Here is an 18,608-nt window from a genome sequence, read left to right as displayed (position 1 = left end):
TCGGCGCCGCCGTCGCCGTCGGCGTAACCACGCGGTGCATTATGGGACGCATGACGTCACTGATGACGTCATCAGTGACGTCATTGATGACGTCATCGACATCCGCATCGTCATCGTCACTGATGACGTCATCAGTGACGTCCACAGTGGCGTTACAGGGTGTTGTAAACGGCTTTCATTTCAAACACGGCAGTCGGAAACACGTTTCACGCATCGTTTCCTTGGTGGTGTTCGGAAGTAATTTAAGTACCTGGTTTGAAAAAATACTACTTTGCTTAAAGGACATCATGTCCCAAACACAAAATCTACACACGTTTACTCACCAAAAACACCAAAAATAAACTATGCATCGCCGAACGCTCCTTCTCTGTCCAAATGTAGCCCTGGAGGTCCGAACCACACGCCAAAGTTCAAAAACTAACCGTTATCTCGCTCAAAAGTTCTAAAAAAAATTCCCAAATTTTCAATAGAAAAATGGAGCCCATTTTTGTCTGTTTTTAGTAACTGGCGCCATAAAGCTCCATCTATCCGAGTGCTCTGTTGACCGCCATTTTCCTAATGAAATTTTCAGAAAATCGCTTGTAACATTTGAATAAGATAATGGTTAGTGCTGAAATTTCTGCATTTAGTTCCGACGTCTATTGCTACATTCGGATAGAAGATGGGCGTTCGGCGATGCGTAGTTTATTTTTGCAGTGAAAAACCACGTGAATTTATCGGGGAACACCCACTACATTCTTTAAGTAGGGAGCATTTTTTTTTTCTGATACTTTCCGAGGAAAGTACGACTCCTGACTTCAAGCTACAATTACAAACTTCACAAAATAATAACAATGATAAATCCTGAAGAGGAGGAACATAGGGGACAAAGGACAAACACAAATCTCCAAACAGAGCTCAGTTGTTACTCTTGTCCAGCTCGCTTGCACATTTACACTAATTTCATTATCATCCCAAAATCATGTTTTGTTAACTCTGGAGAAATACTGGGACTTCTATTCTCACTGGCACTACCGAAAATTGTACTCTCACCAGAAACTTGAGGAAACGACGCATCGTTCGGTTTCACTTTTCCCCAGCATTCCTAACTCTCACAACTTCTCGCGCCGTCAGGGCAAGCGAGGAGGTTACAAATATTAGGCGAGGACTCCTCCCAGAGAGGATTACTGCTGAAACTACAGGGAGACGTCACGCTCTCTCCTTGTATGTTTACCTCCCTTGGATGCAAGACAGTTCAAGTGGAACTAAATCTAAAAAAAGAAAAGAAAAACTGAGACACTCCTCAGTTTGCCGGACATTTCCGAAAATAACTACTCTGTGAACGCATCAATATATCTAATAATCACCGCCATTCCCAAAATCAACTGATGCATCCCCGATTACCCTCGGGCAATGATATACTATAAAAAACTGTGTAAAGAAAAATCAGAAGTCATCATGAAAGATTTAAGTAAAAGGTACTTGTACTTTATACTTTGAAAGTATAATTGCATTTATTGCATTGCATTTATAGTACTTCAATTTAAGCACATTACGCCCTTCGTGCTTACTCTTTTTACTTGAAGAACATAACCTCTCCTTTACTTTCTATATTGCTCCAAGTCCTTTTAGACGTAATTGACCAAGCTGATTTTTAGCGCATATTTACAGACGAAGAGAGACGCTTGTATTGGACCGCGGCTCGCACTAGATGGAACGCTAGTACGCCGCTGTAATGTTTGCGTCCTGCGGGTGCGTCAGGCGATGGTAGCCGCGATGGAATAGCAGACAATCTCGAAAGCTATCCCACGTTTTGTTCCGCGACTATTAGATCGTGTCAGGTGACAGGCTACACACACCGTAGGTCGCCACAGGGACCTTAGGCAGCCATACGTCTTTGGCTGAGGAGACAAGTCAATCCACAAGTAATGAGCGCGGGCCGCTGAGCTGTGGGTGAGGCTCAGAGAGGGCCTTGACCTCCATTTAAATTGCGTCTCGCGGCATTAATATTAGGCTAACTCTTTTTCTCAAACTTTATTAAGATATCTGGGCGCTTTATTTTAACGAGAAGCATTCTTTAGCTACCTGTATCGCGATGCATCTGGCCTCGTAACAAAAGAAGGAGCTACAACCGTGCCGCGCATATGCGGAGCTGTATTAAGCGCTACTTCGCATTCTCACCCAGGCTATGAAGCAATCACTCAAAAATGATTTCGAAGTGGTGCACTGCAGTCGCAGTGACGTGAATGACTGCGTCTTAAACCGTTTATAAATCCCGATCTTGAGGCACACGTCGTGTCAGATGAGAAGGGCCCTCGCAAGCGACCACCAGCCACAGAAGAGGAGCACCTCGATATGTAATGGCGTCATACACCCGCCGAGCGTCGCCAATAGGCAACAAAGGCGGACGATGGGAAGGCAGTGCCAACAAGACAACATTGATGTGGCCCCAACCACGCGTTTACTGGGGATGTCGAAGTATAAACATCACTTTGCACAGACCGTCAGTCTCGATACTAGCAATTAATCATGAAACAACATCGCCAGGAGAGAATGGATCAATCAAGTGCACATTTTGCGTCGTTGTATTCATAGTGAACTGCGTCGTGAGTTCCGATGTGGTTCGTGACATTATAGCAAAATCTGGCATCTCCTTGTAGGTGACATTGTTAGCCTTCATACACAACGCTTCGCATATCCTAGACAACCAGCGTAATATTATCTGCGACATTTTTTTATTTTTTTTTATTTCAGCGTTTTTTTAAGGGTGCCTCGCATTTGACAGCAAAAATACCATTGGCAATAATAGTAGGCAGCCTCAGAATTATGAAAAATCCCATCAAAGCTACAACTGTTTTTTTTTTGTTTTTTTTTTTTTTTGCAATCTTATTTTGGTTTTGAGAAATTTGGGCATTTAGAAATCCTCGCCGATTTTACGTGTATTTACTTCGCTTTTTTAACACACAATGAACAAACTGAAGGTGGCGGCTGCTCTCTGGTCGCACAGGCATTGTTCCCGCTGTCTTTCCTTTTCAGAGATTTCACCCGAGGCGGTCCTAAAAGCCGAACTGATGGTGACAGACATCAAGAAAACGCTCAGGAGTCTATTAGAACGGGGCTCATGGTTGGACGACGAGGCTCAGAAGACAGCCCTTAGGAAGCTGCACAATACGGTCATCTTCACGGGCTACCCCAAAGCCGTAGCCAACGAGGCAAATATGAACGGATACTACGGTGAGTGATGATGGGAAACCCTACATAAGTAAACCATGATTTTGTGGCCTAAAGGTTATTGGGAAAGTTGTTGGCTCCCTGTTTTTTTTTTTTTTATATATATATAGTCGACAGTAATGCAAAGGTTCACACTTTGTGAAACGTCCGACCCACAGAGCACAGAAACAATCAGTCTAGACGAATAACGAGATACGAGCAGACCTCCGAGCACGACCAGACCGTAAAAATGCGCAGCGCGGCTGCCACAATAAGCAGATGAGACGTCATGCTGATTGTCCCTTTGCAGTGACATGTTCTCCAGGGTTTTCAAAAAAATAGTGTTTTGCTTTTCTTTCTTTTTTTCGCACAAATAAAATAGGCACTGCCGAACGGTCATGATTTACCAAAATGTTGCGTGAGCCGTCCTAACCAGAAGGTAAAGTTTCAGAACTCTCCGTTTTCATATTTCAAAAGTAGTAGGTGATTTTTTTACATTTTCAGTCAGAAAACGGCGGCCGACAGATTTCTCTAAAACATGGAGTCGAATGGAGCCAACGGCCGAAAATGGGCAAAAACGGACCCTATTTTTCTATTTATTTTTTTAATAAAATTTGTTATAATCTATTTAATGAGGTGACGATCAGCTCTGAAACTTTCGCAACTATTTCGGGCAACTATCGCACTACATCTGGGTGAAGAATGTGCGATCAGGTTTGCGTAATTTATTTTTGCGAAAAAAAAAAAAAAAAACTCTATATACTTTTTTTTAAGGGGGGGGGGGGGGGGAGGTATAGGCGCGTTGTAGTCTAGTCTTATTTTGAACTTGGTCATTCGCCGAGATTTTTCTCTTGTTTGTCATGATTCGTTTCTTGCAATAAAGTAAACTCACGTACATTTTTTGAGTTCATGCCATGGTACCAAAAAGATGCCGCCGAAATACGGCGTAAAACCTAAAATACGGCAACTTTGTTTACTTTCAACACGGCGAGACTTATGTCAAGTAAAAAGTATCAAATAGTTTTATTTATTTTTTTTAATTTTTCTGGAGGGGGTACATTTTTTTTAACAGGTTCAATTAAGCGTCTACCCTCTTTAAAAAAAACCTTGTGGTTTTAACCGAACTTAATTGTTCGAGACCGAGTACTTGCCGTTGGTCACGAAAACGAGGCTCTCTAAATGCTTCCGGATATAAGTGTAACAATTCTGGAAGGGACTTTCTATCGAGGCGTAGAGGGCCTAAGGTTTTAAAAAGGACCTTCGGCATTTTGACTATATCGGGTGTTACAGAACACAGGACAGAAGCTATGCGCATAGCAAGTCGTTTGCTTCTTACGCGGGAGTTACCGTGACGTCAGAAGGACGCCGAGCTTTTATTGGCTTTTATTCAAAAGATATGGGTAGTCTTTAATTCTAAATGCCTTGAGATGTACACACTATTTTTTTTTTCAATCAGCCAATAAGAGTTTGGCGTTTTGGCATCATTACAAACCCCGTGAGAATAGCAGACGAACTTGCGCTTCGCATAGACTGTCGGGAACGCGTCCTCGGCTGGCGCGTTTAGTGTCATATACCGTCCACGCATCGAAACTACTTACGAAACGGCAGGAAAGGGCGTCACAGCAAAAAGTACGAGCGAACGTGAGCGCCGCTGTCTACTCGGCGTTCTACCTCTTTGCTGCTAAAGCTTCCGTGAACTGTCAAGCTGAAGAGCAACACGCGGCAGAACAGCCGTCTGCCGAATCCCCTCCGCTGCTTGGACACCTCCAGCTTCACGGTAGGCAACAGCATAACGCTTCAATAACGTCATCGAGCGAAAATCTAAAGACGAAGTCAGACGACGGGCTAAACACACCAGCCGTGGACGCGTTGCAGGCACAGTACAGAAACTAACGTATCCGTCGCGTCGCTGTTGCTTGATTTTCCCGCCATGCTTCTACAGGGGCCTATTGGGACGTCAGGGAGACGTTCTTCAACGTATGGCTTCATGGCGCGTTCTGGCGCCAGCAGACACTGATACGCGTGCAAAAGGACGTGATGTTCGACGTGAGCGCGCCCAGCGTGTTGTACGCGGAAAAGGCCAGCTGGGCTGCTGTCGTGCCCGGTCTTCTTCAGGCGCCGATCTTCGTCAAGGACGGGCCGGATGCCTTCAACTATGGCAGCCTCGGCCAGGTAATGCCGTCCTCGCACTCATTGCGTTTCATTTAGAAGTAACGCGTTAAAACAAACGTTGTTACTCGTCACACGTCACTTTCTTCAGTAGCGTTTTGACCTACCCGGTAGTTGGTGTTGTTTTTTGAATACATAACGAGTAGTTTATTTTTGAACATGATGTTAAAATCCTGAGACTGGGAAGGAAACTTCAAAAGAAAAAGTGTACGAAGTCACAGAAATAAGAGGACAGACAAACGTCTCAAACTCGGCTAACAAATTTTATTTCGTCCACATTTTTTATAACCACCTCCCAAGGTCGCCACCAACGCATACCGATACGCTTCTCCCTTTCCTTATTTCTGTGAGTCTTACACTTTTTCCTTTCAAAATTCCTCCCCAGTCTCAGTTATTTCTGTCGCTATTTTAGGGTGTCATCAAAAAAATAACGTTATTTGCTACCCGTTGTGTGGTAGCGACTGGCCATGGGTGTGGCCACAGCGAACCAGGTGCGTGTGAAGATGATGTGCTCCCGCTTGCACGGGGCACAAGACTGAGAGCTGGACTCACACGAGAACAGGGTCTGGACTCGATCGAAGCAGGGACCAGTTATGCTGATGTAAATAAGAGGAATTATATAAAACATGGTGTCAGAATAGAGGAACAACGAACAGTCTTTACCTGCTGCACAGAAAGGTGAGCAATGGCTGAAGCCAGCCTCAAACCTTCTGCTTCGATGGCATCGTTTATGATTCAGCAACCTGAACCTTTCTGCTTTACGTCACCCAATGAGTGGCCCAAGTGGAAGAAACGCTTCGAACGGTTCCGAACCGCATCAGGACTTTGCACAAAGCCTGAGGAGCACCAAATTGACGCCTTCCTTTATATAATGGGAGATCAGTCAGAGGACGTTCTCAGCACTTTCCAGTTGTCCGCGGAGGATTCCAAGAATTTCGACGTCGTACTGCAAAGGTTTGACAGCTACTTCATCCCAAAGCGGAACATAATTTTCGAGCGGGCACGCTTCAACATGAGATCCCAACAAGACGGAGAGTCCATTGAAGAGTTCGCAACGACACTTCATACCCTTTCGAAGGACTGCGACTACGGCAATCTGCGAGAGCAACTGGTGAGGGATCGCTTCGTTGTCGGCATTCAAGACTCAAAACTCTCTGCAAAGCTACAGCTTAACGCCGAACTAACGCTTCAAACAGCGCTGGAAACATCCCGACAAGTAGAAAGCGTGCGCAAACAACAAGAGGAACTAAACCAGGATCGAAATTCAAACGTCCACAAGATTTCGTCATCGGACACAGAAAAAACTGCTTCTACGGCCCTCAGTACAAACAAACGCGAGGGTCCTGACGATAGAAGACAGAGTGAAAACACTCCATACCAGCAACGTCCGCTGACCATGCCATCAGACAACCGAACACGATGCAGGTGGTGTGGGAGAGACACGCATCCACGCACTTCTTGTCCAGCGCGGTCCAAAGTATGCACAAATTGCCACAAGAAAGGACACTTCTCCGAGGTATGCCTGTCAAAAAGAGTGGACTTCGTAGAAGCTCCAGGTCCCAACGTCGGTTTCCTTGGAATAGTGACATCTCCGCAAGTTAATAGTTGGGAGGTTGACGTGTTAATCCACTCCGAGCCAGTGAGATTTAAGATCGACACAGGCGCCGACGAAACGGTAATCCCACCAGCGGTGTTCAACAAGCTTGAACCACAGCCGCTACTGCAGAATCCACCTCGCCAACTTCGTGGACCAGACGGAAAGGCGCTAGCAATACAAGGTGTGGTACGCCTCGCAATGTCCTACAAGGACAGAGTGTCCGAGCAGAACATTTATGTTCTCCAAGACGTTACCATACCCCTTTTAGGAAAGCCGACTATCGAAGGGCTCCAACTACTTTCACCAATCAACAGGATCGAAACGACAGTAAACCCGAAAGTCGACTTTCCATCACTGTTCACAGGGTTGGGAACATTCCCTGGGGAATATCGCCTGCAGCTCCAGGAGAACGCGAAACCGTTTGCTCTAAGCTCGCCACGTCGTGTCCCGATCCCACTATACGAAAAGACGAAGCAAGAACTTCAACGTATGGAGGACATCGGCGTCATCTCCCCTGTCAGTGACCCAACCGAATGGTGCGCACCCATGGTGATAGTACCAAAGCGGACTGGAGCAGTGCGCATATGCGTTGACTTCACAGAATTAAATCGCTATGTCTTGAGAGAGTGGCATCCCATTCCGTCCGTCGAACATACTCTTGGCCTTCTTCAGGGTGCGAAAATCTTCTCGAAACTCAACGCTAACTCCGGGTTTTGGCAGATTCCCCTGAGCGACGAAAGCAAAAAATTCACCACGTTCATCACACCTTTCGGCAGATTTTGTTTCAACCGACTCCCATTCGGGATCTCATCTGCTCCAGAACATTTCCAAAAACAACTGTCAAGCATCCTTGAAGGACTCAGCGGTGTCGTATGCCTCATGGACGATGTTCTGATTTGGGGATCCTGCAAAGAAGAACACGACGAAAGACTCCGTAACGTCCTTGAAAAGATCTGCAGTGCAGGAATTACTCTCAACAAGGACAAATGCTTGTTTGGTGTACAGGAACTCACGTTTCTTGGTCACCGAATAGACAGCCTAGGAATTCGACCCGACATTTCAAAACTCAAGGCTGTTATGGATATGCCACCGCCTACATCAAGAACAGAGCTACAGAGGGTCCTCGGAATGGCGACCTATCTGGCTCGGTTCGTAGCCAACTTCGCCGAAATCCTGCAGCCACTAACTGCGATGCTCTCAAAGAAGCAAGAGTTCGTCTGGGGACCAGTCCAGCAAAACGCGTTTGACAGATGGAAAGCTGTCTTATCATCTGAACCAGTACTGGGCATCTACGATACCAACAAAGAAACGGTAGTGACCGCAGATGCCTCATCGTATGGACTTGGCGCCATTCTCCGTCAACGACGAGACGACGGGAGGTTCCAAGTCATCGCCTATGCCTCGAGACTGCTGACAGATACAGAAAAACGCTACGCGCAAATAGAGAAAGAGGGCCTCGCGTCAGTGTGGGCGTGCGAAAAGTTCAGCGACTACCTCGTCGGGAAAACATTCAAATTAGAGACTGACCACAAGCCTCTCGTGAGTCTATTTTCTTCTAAGTCTTTAAACGATCTCACTCCACGACTTCAGCGAATGCGCATGCGTATGATGAGATACACGTACGAGATAACATACGTTCCAGGAAAGCAGCTCATGGCCGCAGACACGCTCTCAAGAGCACCTCTTCCCCTAAAAGAGTCGTCTTAACTGGAAGAAGAGGTTGAAGCATTCGTCCAATTTGTAAGGTCAACCGTTCCGGCTGTCAGTTCCAGCCTCCAGTGGCTCATCGACAGCCAGGAAAAGGATCCGGTTTGTCAGCAAATAAGATACTATTGCAAGAATACATGGCCCTGCCGGCGTGACCTCAACAACGAAGTTAAGCCTTTCTACCCATTTCGCCATCAGTTCACCTTTGAAGACGACTTGCTTATGTTCACAGCAAGGATCCTTGTGCCAACATCTTGCAGATCGGAAATTTTGCGTCTTCTTCACGAGGGACACTTTGGCATCGAAAAGACCCAGGCGCGAGCTAAAGAGACGTTGTGGTGGCCAGGAATGATGAAACAAATTGAAGAAAAAGTTAAGAGCTGTCATCTTTGCATCGAAGGATCAACAAATAGAAAGATGCCACTTAAACCCACCGAACTCCCCGAGAGACCTTGGCAACGGATCGCAATGGATTTATTCTACCAGAAGGGGCAGTGGTGGTTGATCGTGACCGACTATTTCTCAAGATATCCAGAGATCGCCCGCCTGGAGAATACGGCCGCACAAGTCGTAGTGAACCATTGCAAGAGTATCTTTGCACGACACGGTATTCCAGAAGTTGTCGTCTCGGACAATGGCCCACAATTTTCACGAGTGCCAACCTCAGAATTCGCCACTTTTGCTAGAGAATACGGCTTCCAACATATAACCTCGAGCCCTCACTATCCACAAAGCAATGGACTTGCGGAAGCTGCAGTGAAAATAATAAAGAGCTCCATGAATAAGACAAGAGACCCGTATGAGACCCTGCTGTCTTATCGAACAACACCCCTGAAAAACGGGTACAGCCCAGCCGAGCTACTTATGGGACGCCGACTGCGGTCAAAGCTTCTCATCCCGAACAGACTGCTGAGGCCAACAGCTCCAAACCTAGAGCAGCTCGCGAAGTTTGAAACAAGCTACCGGCTCAAGCAACGGTCGGCTTACGACAAACACCATGGTGTCCGCCATCTGCCCGACATAGTCGATGGAACAGACGTATGGGTTGTCGATCTCCAAAGGAAGGGAACGGTGCAGTGCCCAACATCAGAGCCACGCTCATATCTCGTTGACACCGGCCAAAGCGTCGTGCGAAGAAATCGTACGCATCTCGTACCATACACCAATGGGACCACTCAGACCTTCACGAATTTCGCGGCTCCTGCCGATAGTGATGGGCAAGAAGTACCACAGGAGGGGTGCGAGGACGCATCACATCCTCACACAAGGACGGGACGCTGCATTAGACGTCCTTCTCGATACTTAGATGACTGATCATTCCCAAGGGGAGGGGGATGTGTGGTAGCGACTGGCCATGGGTGTGGCCAGAGCGAACCAGGTGCGTGTGAAGATGATGTGCTCCCGCTTGCACGGGGCACAAGACTGAGAGCTGGACTCGCACGAGAACAGGGTCTGGACTCGATCGAAGCAGGGACCAGTTATGCTGATGTAAATAAGAGGAATTACATAAAACACCCGTTACATTTTACTAGTACTGTTATTAGCTCCGAAACAAATTAGTTTGCATTTCGTAGACATGCTCCGAAAAGGGGATATGATATGTTGCTTTTTCAAGGGTAAAAGCGCTAAAAAAACAACGGACAAAGGAAAGTGACTAGCAACAAAAAGCGCTACTTGCAACTGAAGTTTACTGACGGAAATATATACATATATACACCATAAAATCAGCACACGTGATGACAAAATGCGAAACCATCAAATCGATGCTTATCTATCCACTATCTACTTCAAGAAAGATTTTAAAAACGCTACCTCAGAAACAAACAGGGCTATCGGAGGAGCGCTGACACATGCGCCTTCAACGCACTCCGTTATGAAGGACGCTTTGGATATCTTCCTTGTCATTTTGTTTCGATTTCGGGCTAAGATAATGGTGTTGTCAAACTTCCGGACACACCCACATCTGTTACAGTTTACAGCCAGATTTCCCAAAGGGTCACGATCTTACTGACAGTGCATGTTCCCTTAGCCTATCATTTATACAGCGACCCGATTCCCTATTGAAAAATCCGGCAAAAACTTTCAATGACATCCGGTGAACTTCCAATGATCCGGTGAACTTCCAGTGACATCCGGTGAGCTTTTAGTGGCATACGGTGAACTTCCAGCGACATCCGGTGAAAACTGGATAGGTTTTTGCCCGTTTTTATCCGAAACCACCGTAGTTTACCAGTCATTGCTAGAATATTTGCCGGCGAACAGATTTTGCTGGAACTTCATCGACAGCGGGTTTCCAAATTTCGCTGGAATGTCACCGGCAGCCACTTTCGTTTACCAAACTACCAGGTTTTGCTGGAGATGTTACCGGAAACGAGTGACTCATTTACCGTTTACCGAACTTCACTGGAAGCCGACGCGAGGGGAGGGGGAAGGCGAGACGAGTTGGGGATTCGGTGAGCACGCCTAGAACGCACCAAGGACGAGTCCCCACGCACCCTCTCTCCATCGCATTGGCTTCGTTAAAAAAATATACGGAGGACTTTTTGCTCTTTTGAAAAAAACCGGTTTCTTTCTTCGTCAACGAGCAGCAGCCCCGAACGTATGCTCAGTGGGCTTCCCGTAACATGTGTGCGACCTGTATCTTTTAGAGCAGCTGGGTGTGCGGGTAAAAAGAAAATATATTTCAGTGAAATGCTTCTTACGCCTGCGTGTCCGTACGGCTTCAGAAGCATCCAGTGAGGGAAAAAGACGTCGGAGACACCGTGGATGCTCGTTCCGCGCGTTCGTGGTTTTTGCTAGACGTGCTACTGACGGTGTGTATGTGTCCGCGTGGTGCACCCGCGGCGACGGCATCAGTGATGAGACCGTGACTGTGCCCATGATTTATTCTCAACGGCGGCGGAGGGTGGTGCGCTTTAGTGGTTTTCGCTAAACGTGCTACTGACAGTGTGTGTGTGTGTGTGTCCGTGTGGTGCACCTGCTCGGTTTTATTAGTTGAACTACAGAACATTTAGAAATTTACCCAGCGGCATTGTGAGTACCTTGAGATATATTTTTGGTGACAAAGAACTAGGTTGTTCCTATTTGGTCTGTCGACAGCTGTAGAAATTGTTTCACTGGCATCGACCCTGTGAAATAAAGACATGAAACTCCCGGGCCTATATGAACTAACCGCGTTTTAATTGTTACCGAATCGTCCAGCATCTGGTAAACATACACCACCCACAGTTCACAGGCTTCTTTCTAAATGCCTTCCGTTGGCGTCCGAAAACAAAACGGTAAGCTCCGGTGAATTGCGGAAAATCTGGTGATTTCCCGTAAATTCCGGCTTTACTGGAAGTGAAAAAAGTTGCATAATCCAGTAAAATAGATTTTGTACTGGAAATGAAACTCCAGTAAATAAAATCTGGTGCCATTCCGGTAAATTTCATCTTTACCGGAAGTGAAAAAAATCCGATAATCTAGTAAAATCCTTTTTACTGGGAATAAAATTCCGATAAAAATATTTTTCAATAGGGTTGACCTATGTACTCGCGACTCCAATTCACTATTGGTGGGGCTACTCATTTTTCAAAATAGCCGTTTTAGTGAGGGTCGGAGATGCGTGCTGGTATATCAATTGCTGAGCCTGTCTAGTGTGCTGCTTCCACTGAGTGACACAAATTATACTTGCTTATACGAGGAAGCTAGGGTGTTATGAGCGAAGTTCAATTTTTTATCCTAAAGTCAAAAACGTTCTTTATCCTAGTATTTACGCCAAGACGCACGTTTTAATTCTGGAACACAACCGAAACAAACCTGGATTTTGGATTCAATTTCTCGGTATAGGTGTTAATTTTTTTTATTCTTTCATAATTCAAGGAGTATATCACAACGTAGCTATTGAGGTGAAGAAGTTGTTCGTGGAAACTTTATTTTTCTCATACGTGTCCGATCAAGGCACTCCAAACTATTTTGGGGAGTTCAGTGACCTTTTAAAGAGAGCGACTTTCATACCCCTCAGGGATTGATTGATTGATATTTTGATTGATATTTATTTATTGCGTGCCCAAAAACACCATAATGGTTTTGACATTGGCGCACAGAAGTCAGATTCCTATGAAACATGCAAACATATGAAAACCACAATAGTCATATTAGAACAGTCAGCATAATAAAACAGTCGTAACAAAGTACATAAAATACACATCAGGTGTTAAAGGTAAAATAAGGCATGAAAAAAAAATCGTGCTGGACAAGGAGGTTGCATGATGTCTGAATACGACAGATTGGTGACTCCTTTAATCGCATGTCGGGGTAGAACATGTCGCACTGTCGCGTGAATTTCGTTTGCACACGTAAGTTTATGCTGTCCAAAAGGTCAGGTACGTCAATTACACCCTGGATAAGCTTTTGTAGAAAAGCCGCATCTCGGCAATGCCTTCGGTCATCCAAAGTGCTGAGATTCAAAATCTTAAGCAGAGAATGGTGGTCGAAGTAAAGTCTTCTGTGGAAGTATCGATCATAGACTATGCGAACCAAACGCCTTTGCACCGCTTCAATACGTCTAGATTCAGTCTCCGTTAAATGGTTCCACACGACAGAAGCGAATTCGAGCCTGGGCCTGACCAGAGCACAAAATAAACGTAATATGGCCTCAGGTGCTTGGAAGTGCCGAGTCAAACGGGAGATCATACCAAGCATTTTGAACCCGGTACCACAAATAGTAGTTACATGAGAACTGAACGTCAGTTTGCAATCGACTAACACCCCGAGGTCCCTGATCATATCAGTTCAAGTAATAATACAGTTTCCCAACGTGTACTTAAAATGTAAGGGATTTTTACGTCTAGTTAGCGAGATGACTTTAGTTTTGTTTATATTCAAAGGCAAACGGTTGGATGAGCACCATTGCAAAATACTCGAAACATCAGACTGTAACGCATCACAATCTTTTTCAGAACAAATACTTGAGAATAACTTAATGTCATCGGCAAATAAATGCACTTTAGCAAACTTTACACACTTTAAAATATCATTTATAAATATCAGGAACAACAGTGGCCCCAACACTGACCCCTGGGGTACGCCTGAAGTTGGGAAAAACGGATTAGATAAAACAGTATCAACTCGAACAAAATTTTTCCTCGATGACAAGTAACTATAAACCCATTCACAAAGTTTAGGGGCGAAACCATATTGTTTCAATTTATGTACAAGCAAAGCATGGTTAACCTTGTCGAAAGCCTTTGTAAGATCGAAATATACCGAGTCAACCTGCCCTCGGTTCGAAACGACCGGGGCTGCGTTGTGTAGAAAAGTACAAAGGTTAGTTTCGACAGAGCGCCCTTTAATAAAACCATGTTGTTGCAGCGTCAGATACTTAGATAAATGAGAGAAAGGACATTCTTGCATAATGGTTTCAAATACTTTAGCAAAACCACACAGTAGTGACACAGGACGGTAATTTGATACAATACCAGCATCACCAGCTTTATGAATGGGCACAACTATGGCTTCCTTCCATATTGCTGGAAACATACTGGTACGCAAAGATACATTAAAAATATGGGCTAAAATTGGCGCTAGAAGCCCACAGCATCCTTTAATAATAAATGGTGGAATGTCATCAGTGCCCACTGACGATTTCGGCTTGAGCTTTTTAATCGCCTTTTCAACGTCCCGTGTAGCAACACTGAACAGGGAGAGCGAGTCCCCATCACTGGGATCATTGATTAGATCTGACTTCACCGAATGTATGGGCGGTAAGTAGCAGCTGCTAAAAAACGAGGCAGACTCATCAGCGATGTCTTTTGGCGATGTAACATAATGAGTATCACCGTTACTAGAAGAGCGCAGAGATGAATGTTGTGAAAACGAATGCGGTTTGGTGATTACGTGTTTCCAGAAAGATTTGGGATCAGAATATAGACTATTTTCAACATGTCTTTCGTGGACGTATTTGTCACGTGCAAGCAATATTTTAGCTAAGGAACGAAAGTTGGAAAACTTTTGGTACCATACTTGTTTACACGTTCTCTTGTATAGACCATGAAAACGAGTGTTTTTACGCAGAGCAGTCTTCAATTCCCTCGAAAACCAGCTCGGAAATTTCCTCGGTTTAACGAGCCTTTTAGGCACATACTCTTCGATAGCTTCCTTCATTACCGAAGTCAATTTTTGTGCTGCAAAATCTGAGTCATTGGAATCATATAGCTCAGACCACGCGTGTGATTCTACATGCCTGTAAATGCTGAAGTAATCTCCCTTTTCGTAACAGTAAATGAATTTCGATAGTTCTCGCGATAAACATGGCAAGTAAAATTCGGCTTCAAAGGGCGGATGATAAGCATCGACCCTCACCAAGGGGTGTGACGAAGACGCTATCGCGCCAACAGGGAAGTTTGATAAAAGCAAGTCAAGTGTATTGTCAAGGGATAACATTGAATATTGTGTTTGCTTGAAAATCAGGTGTGATATTTGTGTGTTCTTGCTGCCTTTTCTCCCTCAAATAATTGTCATGTGAAATAATGAGCTGCAGGCATTTAATTGATTTTGGGGTATTTAGATCATTAATTGCTGTGACATTATCCCCAACACAACAGTAACAGAATCAATCCTAATTTTTACCAAATATCGCCACGGGTGATGAGTCTAGAATATGTTCACAAAACGTATAAATTAAACGCTGTTCTTACTAAAAAACACCAGAGGCGGAAACCGAATCGGAGAGCAGAAGAGAGAGAGAGAGTGCACGTGTGTGTGTTTTAAGCAACGCGTAGCGCATAGAATTTCATATCACAACCAGTGTTTGATTCTTTGTTTATCTTGATAACTATGTCAGTTTTTTTCATATGCTAAATAGAAAACAAAAATCAGAACTTTCTGGAAAGACTGTTATGGTTAAATGACTTTTTTTTTTTTGCAATCGTAGTGTTTATTGGGGGCCTACATTGCAGCAATGAGTATTAATATTAACAATGCACTTAAGATATTTTAATGCGTAGTTTATCAAGCTCTAATATAATTTGTTGCTTATGATCTAATTTGAAACGCGTGAACAAGTATTGCTGGGTGGTTTCATTTGAAATCGAACACGCTTGTCGGGGTGGGTCTTTTGATTTTTTTTAAATATATGTAATTGCCCCATTTCTGAAAAAAACAAAACTGCTTTCCAAAATTTTTTAAAAAAATATTTCGCTTCACAAAAAGTTATTGAGTGGAGCAGGGTGAAAATCTGTTTTTTACTCCGTGATTTTTCTACCCACTTCTGTACGCTGGTATGAATACGGGAAGCATACAAAACTCACAGTAATTTTTTGTGTTCTTGTATGTTATTTGTACTACTTTTTAGTTTAAAGGAAAATACTTTTGTAGTTTTTTTTTTTTTTTTATTGAGGTAAAAAATGCCAAACATCGTCTCTTTGACGATCCGGTGACATCTTCAGAGCCTTGTACCTCATGAGTTATTATATTTGTCACTTACTAAATACTATGCGGGTGTAGCCCCGTACATGGGCTATCGACGGGGCTAAGTTTTGTTTATTTTATTTTCACATAATATTTTATATAAAATTTGAAATATCGTCGAAAATGAAATTAACCTATATTTTGAGCTCACTTTATCAAAAAAAGGCCATTTTTTATTTCCTTCAATTTTTTTATTATTGCTGCCGATAATATGAACTTTCATTTGGCTTGATGCGATTTCCCCCTTTTTTTGTTGTATCTTCTCTAAAAGTGATCAAAATGCTCCCACGAGACAATGCGGTGAAAACTTCAGAGCCTTGTAACTCGTGAGTTATTATATTTGTCGCTTACCAAATACCATGGGGGTGTAGCCCTACACATGGAATATCGACGGGCATAAGTTTAGTTTATTTTATTTTCACTGAATTGTTTATATAAAATTTGAAATATCGTCAAAAATGAAATTAATCGATATTCTGAACCCACTTTATCGAAAAAGGACATTAAATATTTCGTTCAATTTTTATATTATTGCGGCCGATCATATGAAATTTCAATTTGCTTGATGCGATTTTCCCCTTTTTTTGTTGTATCTTCTGTAGAAGTGATCGAAATCGCTCCTACGTTCTCAGAACAGCCAAACGCAGTTTCCGCAGGTCGCCTTCGCTGCAAAGACTATACTGCTTATTTGTGTGTTGAAATGCAGCGGTTAAATTCATTTTGATTGAGAACACTCGTGCTTGGCTACATTGTATTTTATTATTTTTAATGATGGCAATTGACATTCCTTAGTCTGATATCTAGCGGTGCAGCGGATGTTCCATTATCCGATGTTTAAAGCCAGGGCACAGAGGGCGGAGAAAACGGAACGAGCTCTTCATGTAGCCAGACCGGGGTCATACATCTGGTAGTGTCATACACAGCTTGTAAGGCACGTACAGCACGCCCGGCCCTTCGCGCTATAGGCCCATCTTCGTTACACCCAGGAAGCATCCGGCACGGGCGCCAATCTATGATGTGCCTTCTCGCGTGCGATCAAATAACCATGTAATCGCCTGTTCTTTATTGTCAGCGTGTATATCAAAAATATGTAATATCACATGCCTTTCTTTAAGAAGAAAAAGCAGTTTACAAAAACAAAGTGAGGAAAACGGACTGAGTTTACTTGAAGCGAAGACATTTTTTTACAGAACACAAACACCAATTGGCGATAAATAGTCACTTTTATTAATTAACGCTAATATATTTAGGATGCACTTGTAAAATAATATGTTGTTGTGCTTTAAATAGTCCAGTTCACGAGCAACGCAATATTGGAACTTCTTGACAACGGCATTGGCTTGCCTGTGGAGACGGTCGAGCGCGGGGGCGAGCTGAACTTTGTACCGCAGCGGTCGGATGCACCCGAGAAGTTCAACAGCGTGGTAAGTCGAGACGAACAGAACGAAAACTGGAGCCAAAGCGAGAACCTGAGACGGTGGCCCTTCTGTTTGAACGAGTGTGTGCAGTTAAAAATAAGTGTTCGGTTTTGTTCAAGACTGATCGATATCTCTGATGCCAAGAAGCAAGGATTCCCACATGTACAGAAGACAGCGAAAGCAGTCAACAAAAATGTCTCTGTAGACTTTTAGTTTCTCCACTTTGTCGCACCGAGCTTAATGCAAAGATTGTACAGGTATATGACCCCGGTCTGGCTACGTGAAGAGCTCGTTCCGTTTTCTCCGCCCTTTGTGCCCTGGCTTTAAACATCGGATAATGGAACATCCGCTGCACCGCTAGATATCAGACTAAGGAATGTCAATTGCCATCATTAAAAATTAATAAAATACAATGTAGCCAAGCACGAGTATTCTCAATCAATGAATTTAACCGCTGCATTTGAACACACAAATAAGTAGCATAGTCTTTGCAGCGAAGCCGACCTGCGGAAACTGCGTTTGGCCGTTCAGAGAACGTGGCAGCGATTTCGATCACTTCTTGAGAAGATACAACAAGAAAAGGGGGAAATCGCTTCAAGCCAATTGAAAGTTCATATGATCGACAGCAATAATAAAAAAAATTGAACGAAATAATAAATGGCCTTTTTGGATAAAGTGGGTTGAAAATATCAATTAATTTCATTTTCGACGATATTTCAAATTTTATATAAAACATTCAGTGAAAATAAAATAAACTAAACTTTTGCCCGTCAATATTTTATGTATAGGGCTACACCCTCATAGTATTTGGTAAGCGACAAATATAATAACTCATGAGTTACAAGGCTCTGAAGTTGCCACCGCATTGTCACGTGGGAGCGATTTCGATCACTTCTAGAGAAGATACAACAAAAAAAGGGGGAAATCGCATCAAGCCAATTCAAAGTTTATATGATAGGCAGCAATAATAAAAAAATTGAACGAAGTAAAAAATGGCCTTTTTTTGATAAAGTGAGTTCAAATTATCGGTTAATTTCATTTTCGACGATATTTCAAATTTTATATAAAAGCTTCAGTGA

At 43.7% G+C, this 18,608-nt stretch overlaps 1 protein-coding gene across 1 annotated transcript in view; it reads left to right on the top strand.

Moving 5' to 3' along the window:
* The first annotated feature begins 2,389 nt into the window (after positions 1 to 2,389).
* LOC115310459 (neprilysin-2-like) overlaps positions 2,390 to 18,608 on the top strand; it is a 38,923-nt gene continuing 22,704 nt past the window's right edge. Inside the window, exons 1-4 of the mRNA XM_040220017.1 lie at positions 2,390 to 2,482; positions 2,640 to 2,691; positions 3,016 to 3,213; positions 5,132 to 5,361. Coding sequence (XP_040075951.1) covers positions 2,390 to 2,482; positions 2,640 to 2,691; positions 3,016 to 3,213; positions 5,132 to 5,361 — 573 coding nt within the window. The remainder of the gene's footprint in view (positions 2,483 to 2,639; positions 2,692 to 3,015; positions 3,214 to 5,131; positions 5,362 to 18,608) is intronic.

Source organism: Ixodes scapularis, unplaced genomic scaffold (assembly GCF_016920785.2).
Source record: "Ixodes scapularis isolate PalLabHiFi unplaced genomic scaffold, ASM1692078v2 PGA_scaffold0__279_contigs__length_252992795, whole genome shotgun sequence".
In the NCBI taxonomy this organism is placed as follows: Eukaryota; Metazoa; Arthropoda; class Arachnida; order Ixodida; family Ixodidae; genus Ixodes; species Ixodes scapularis.
The sequence above is the reverse complement of the archived record's forward strand: the minus strand, read 5'-3'. Positions and strand labels throughout refer to the sequence as shown.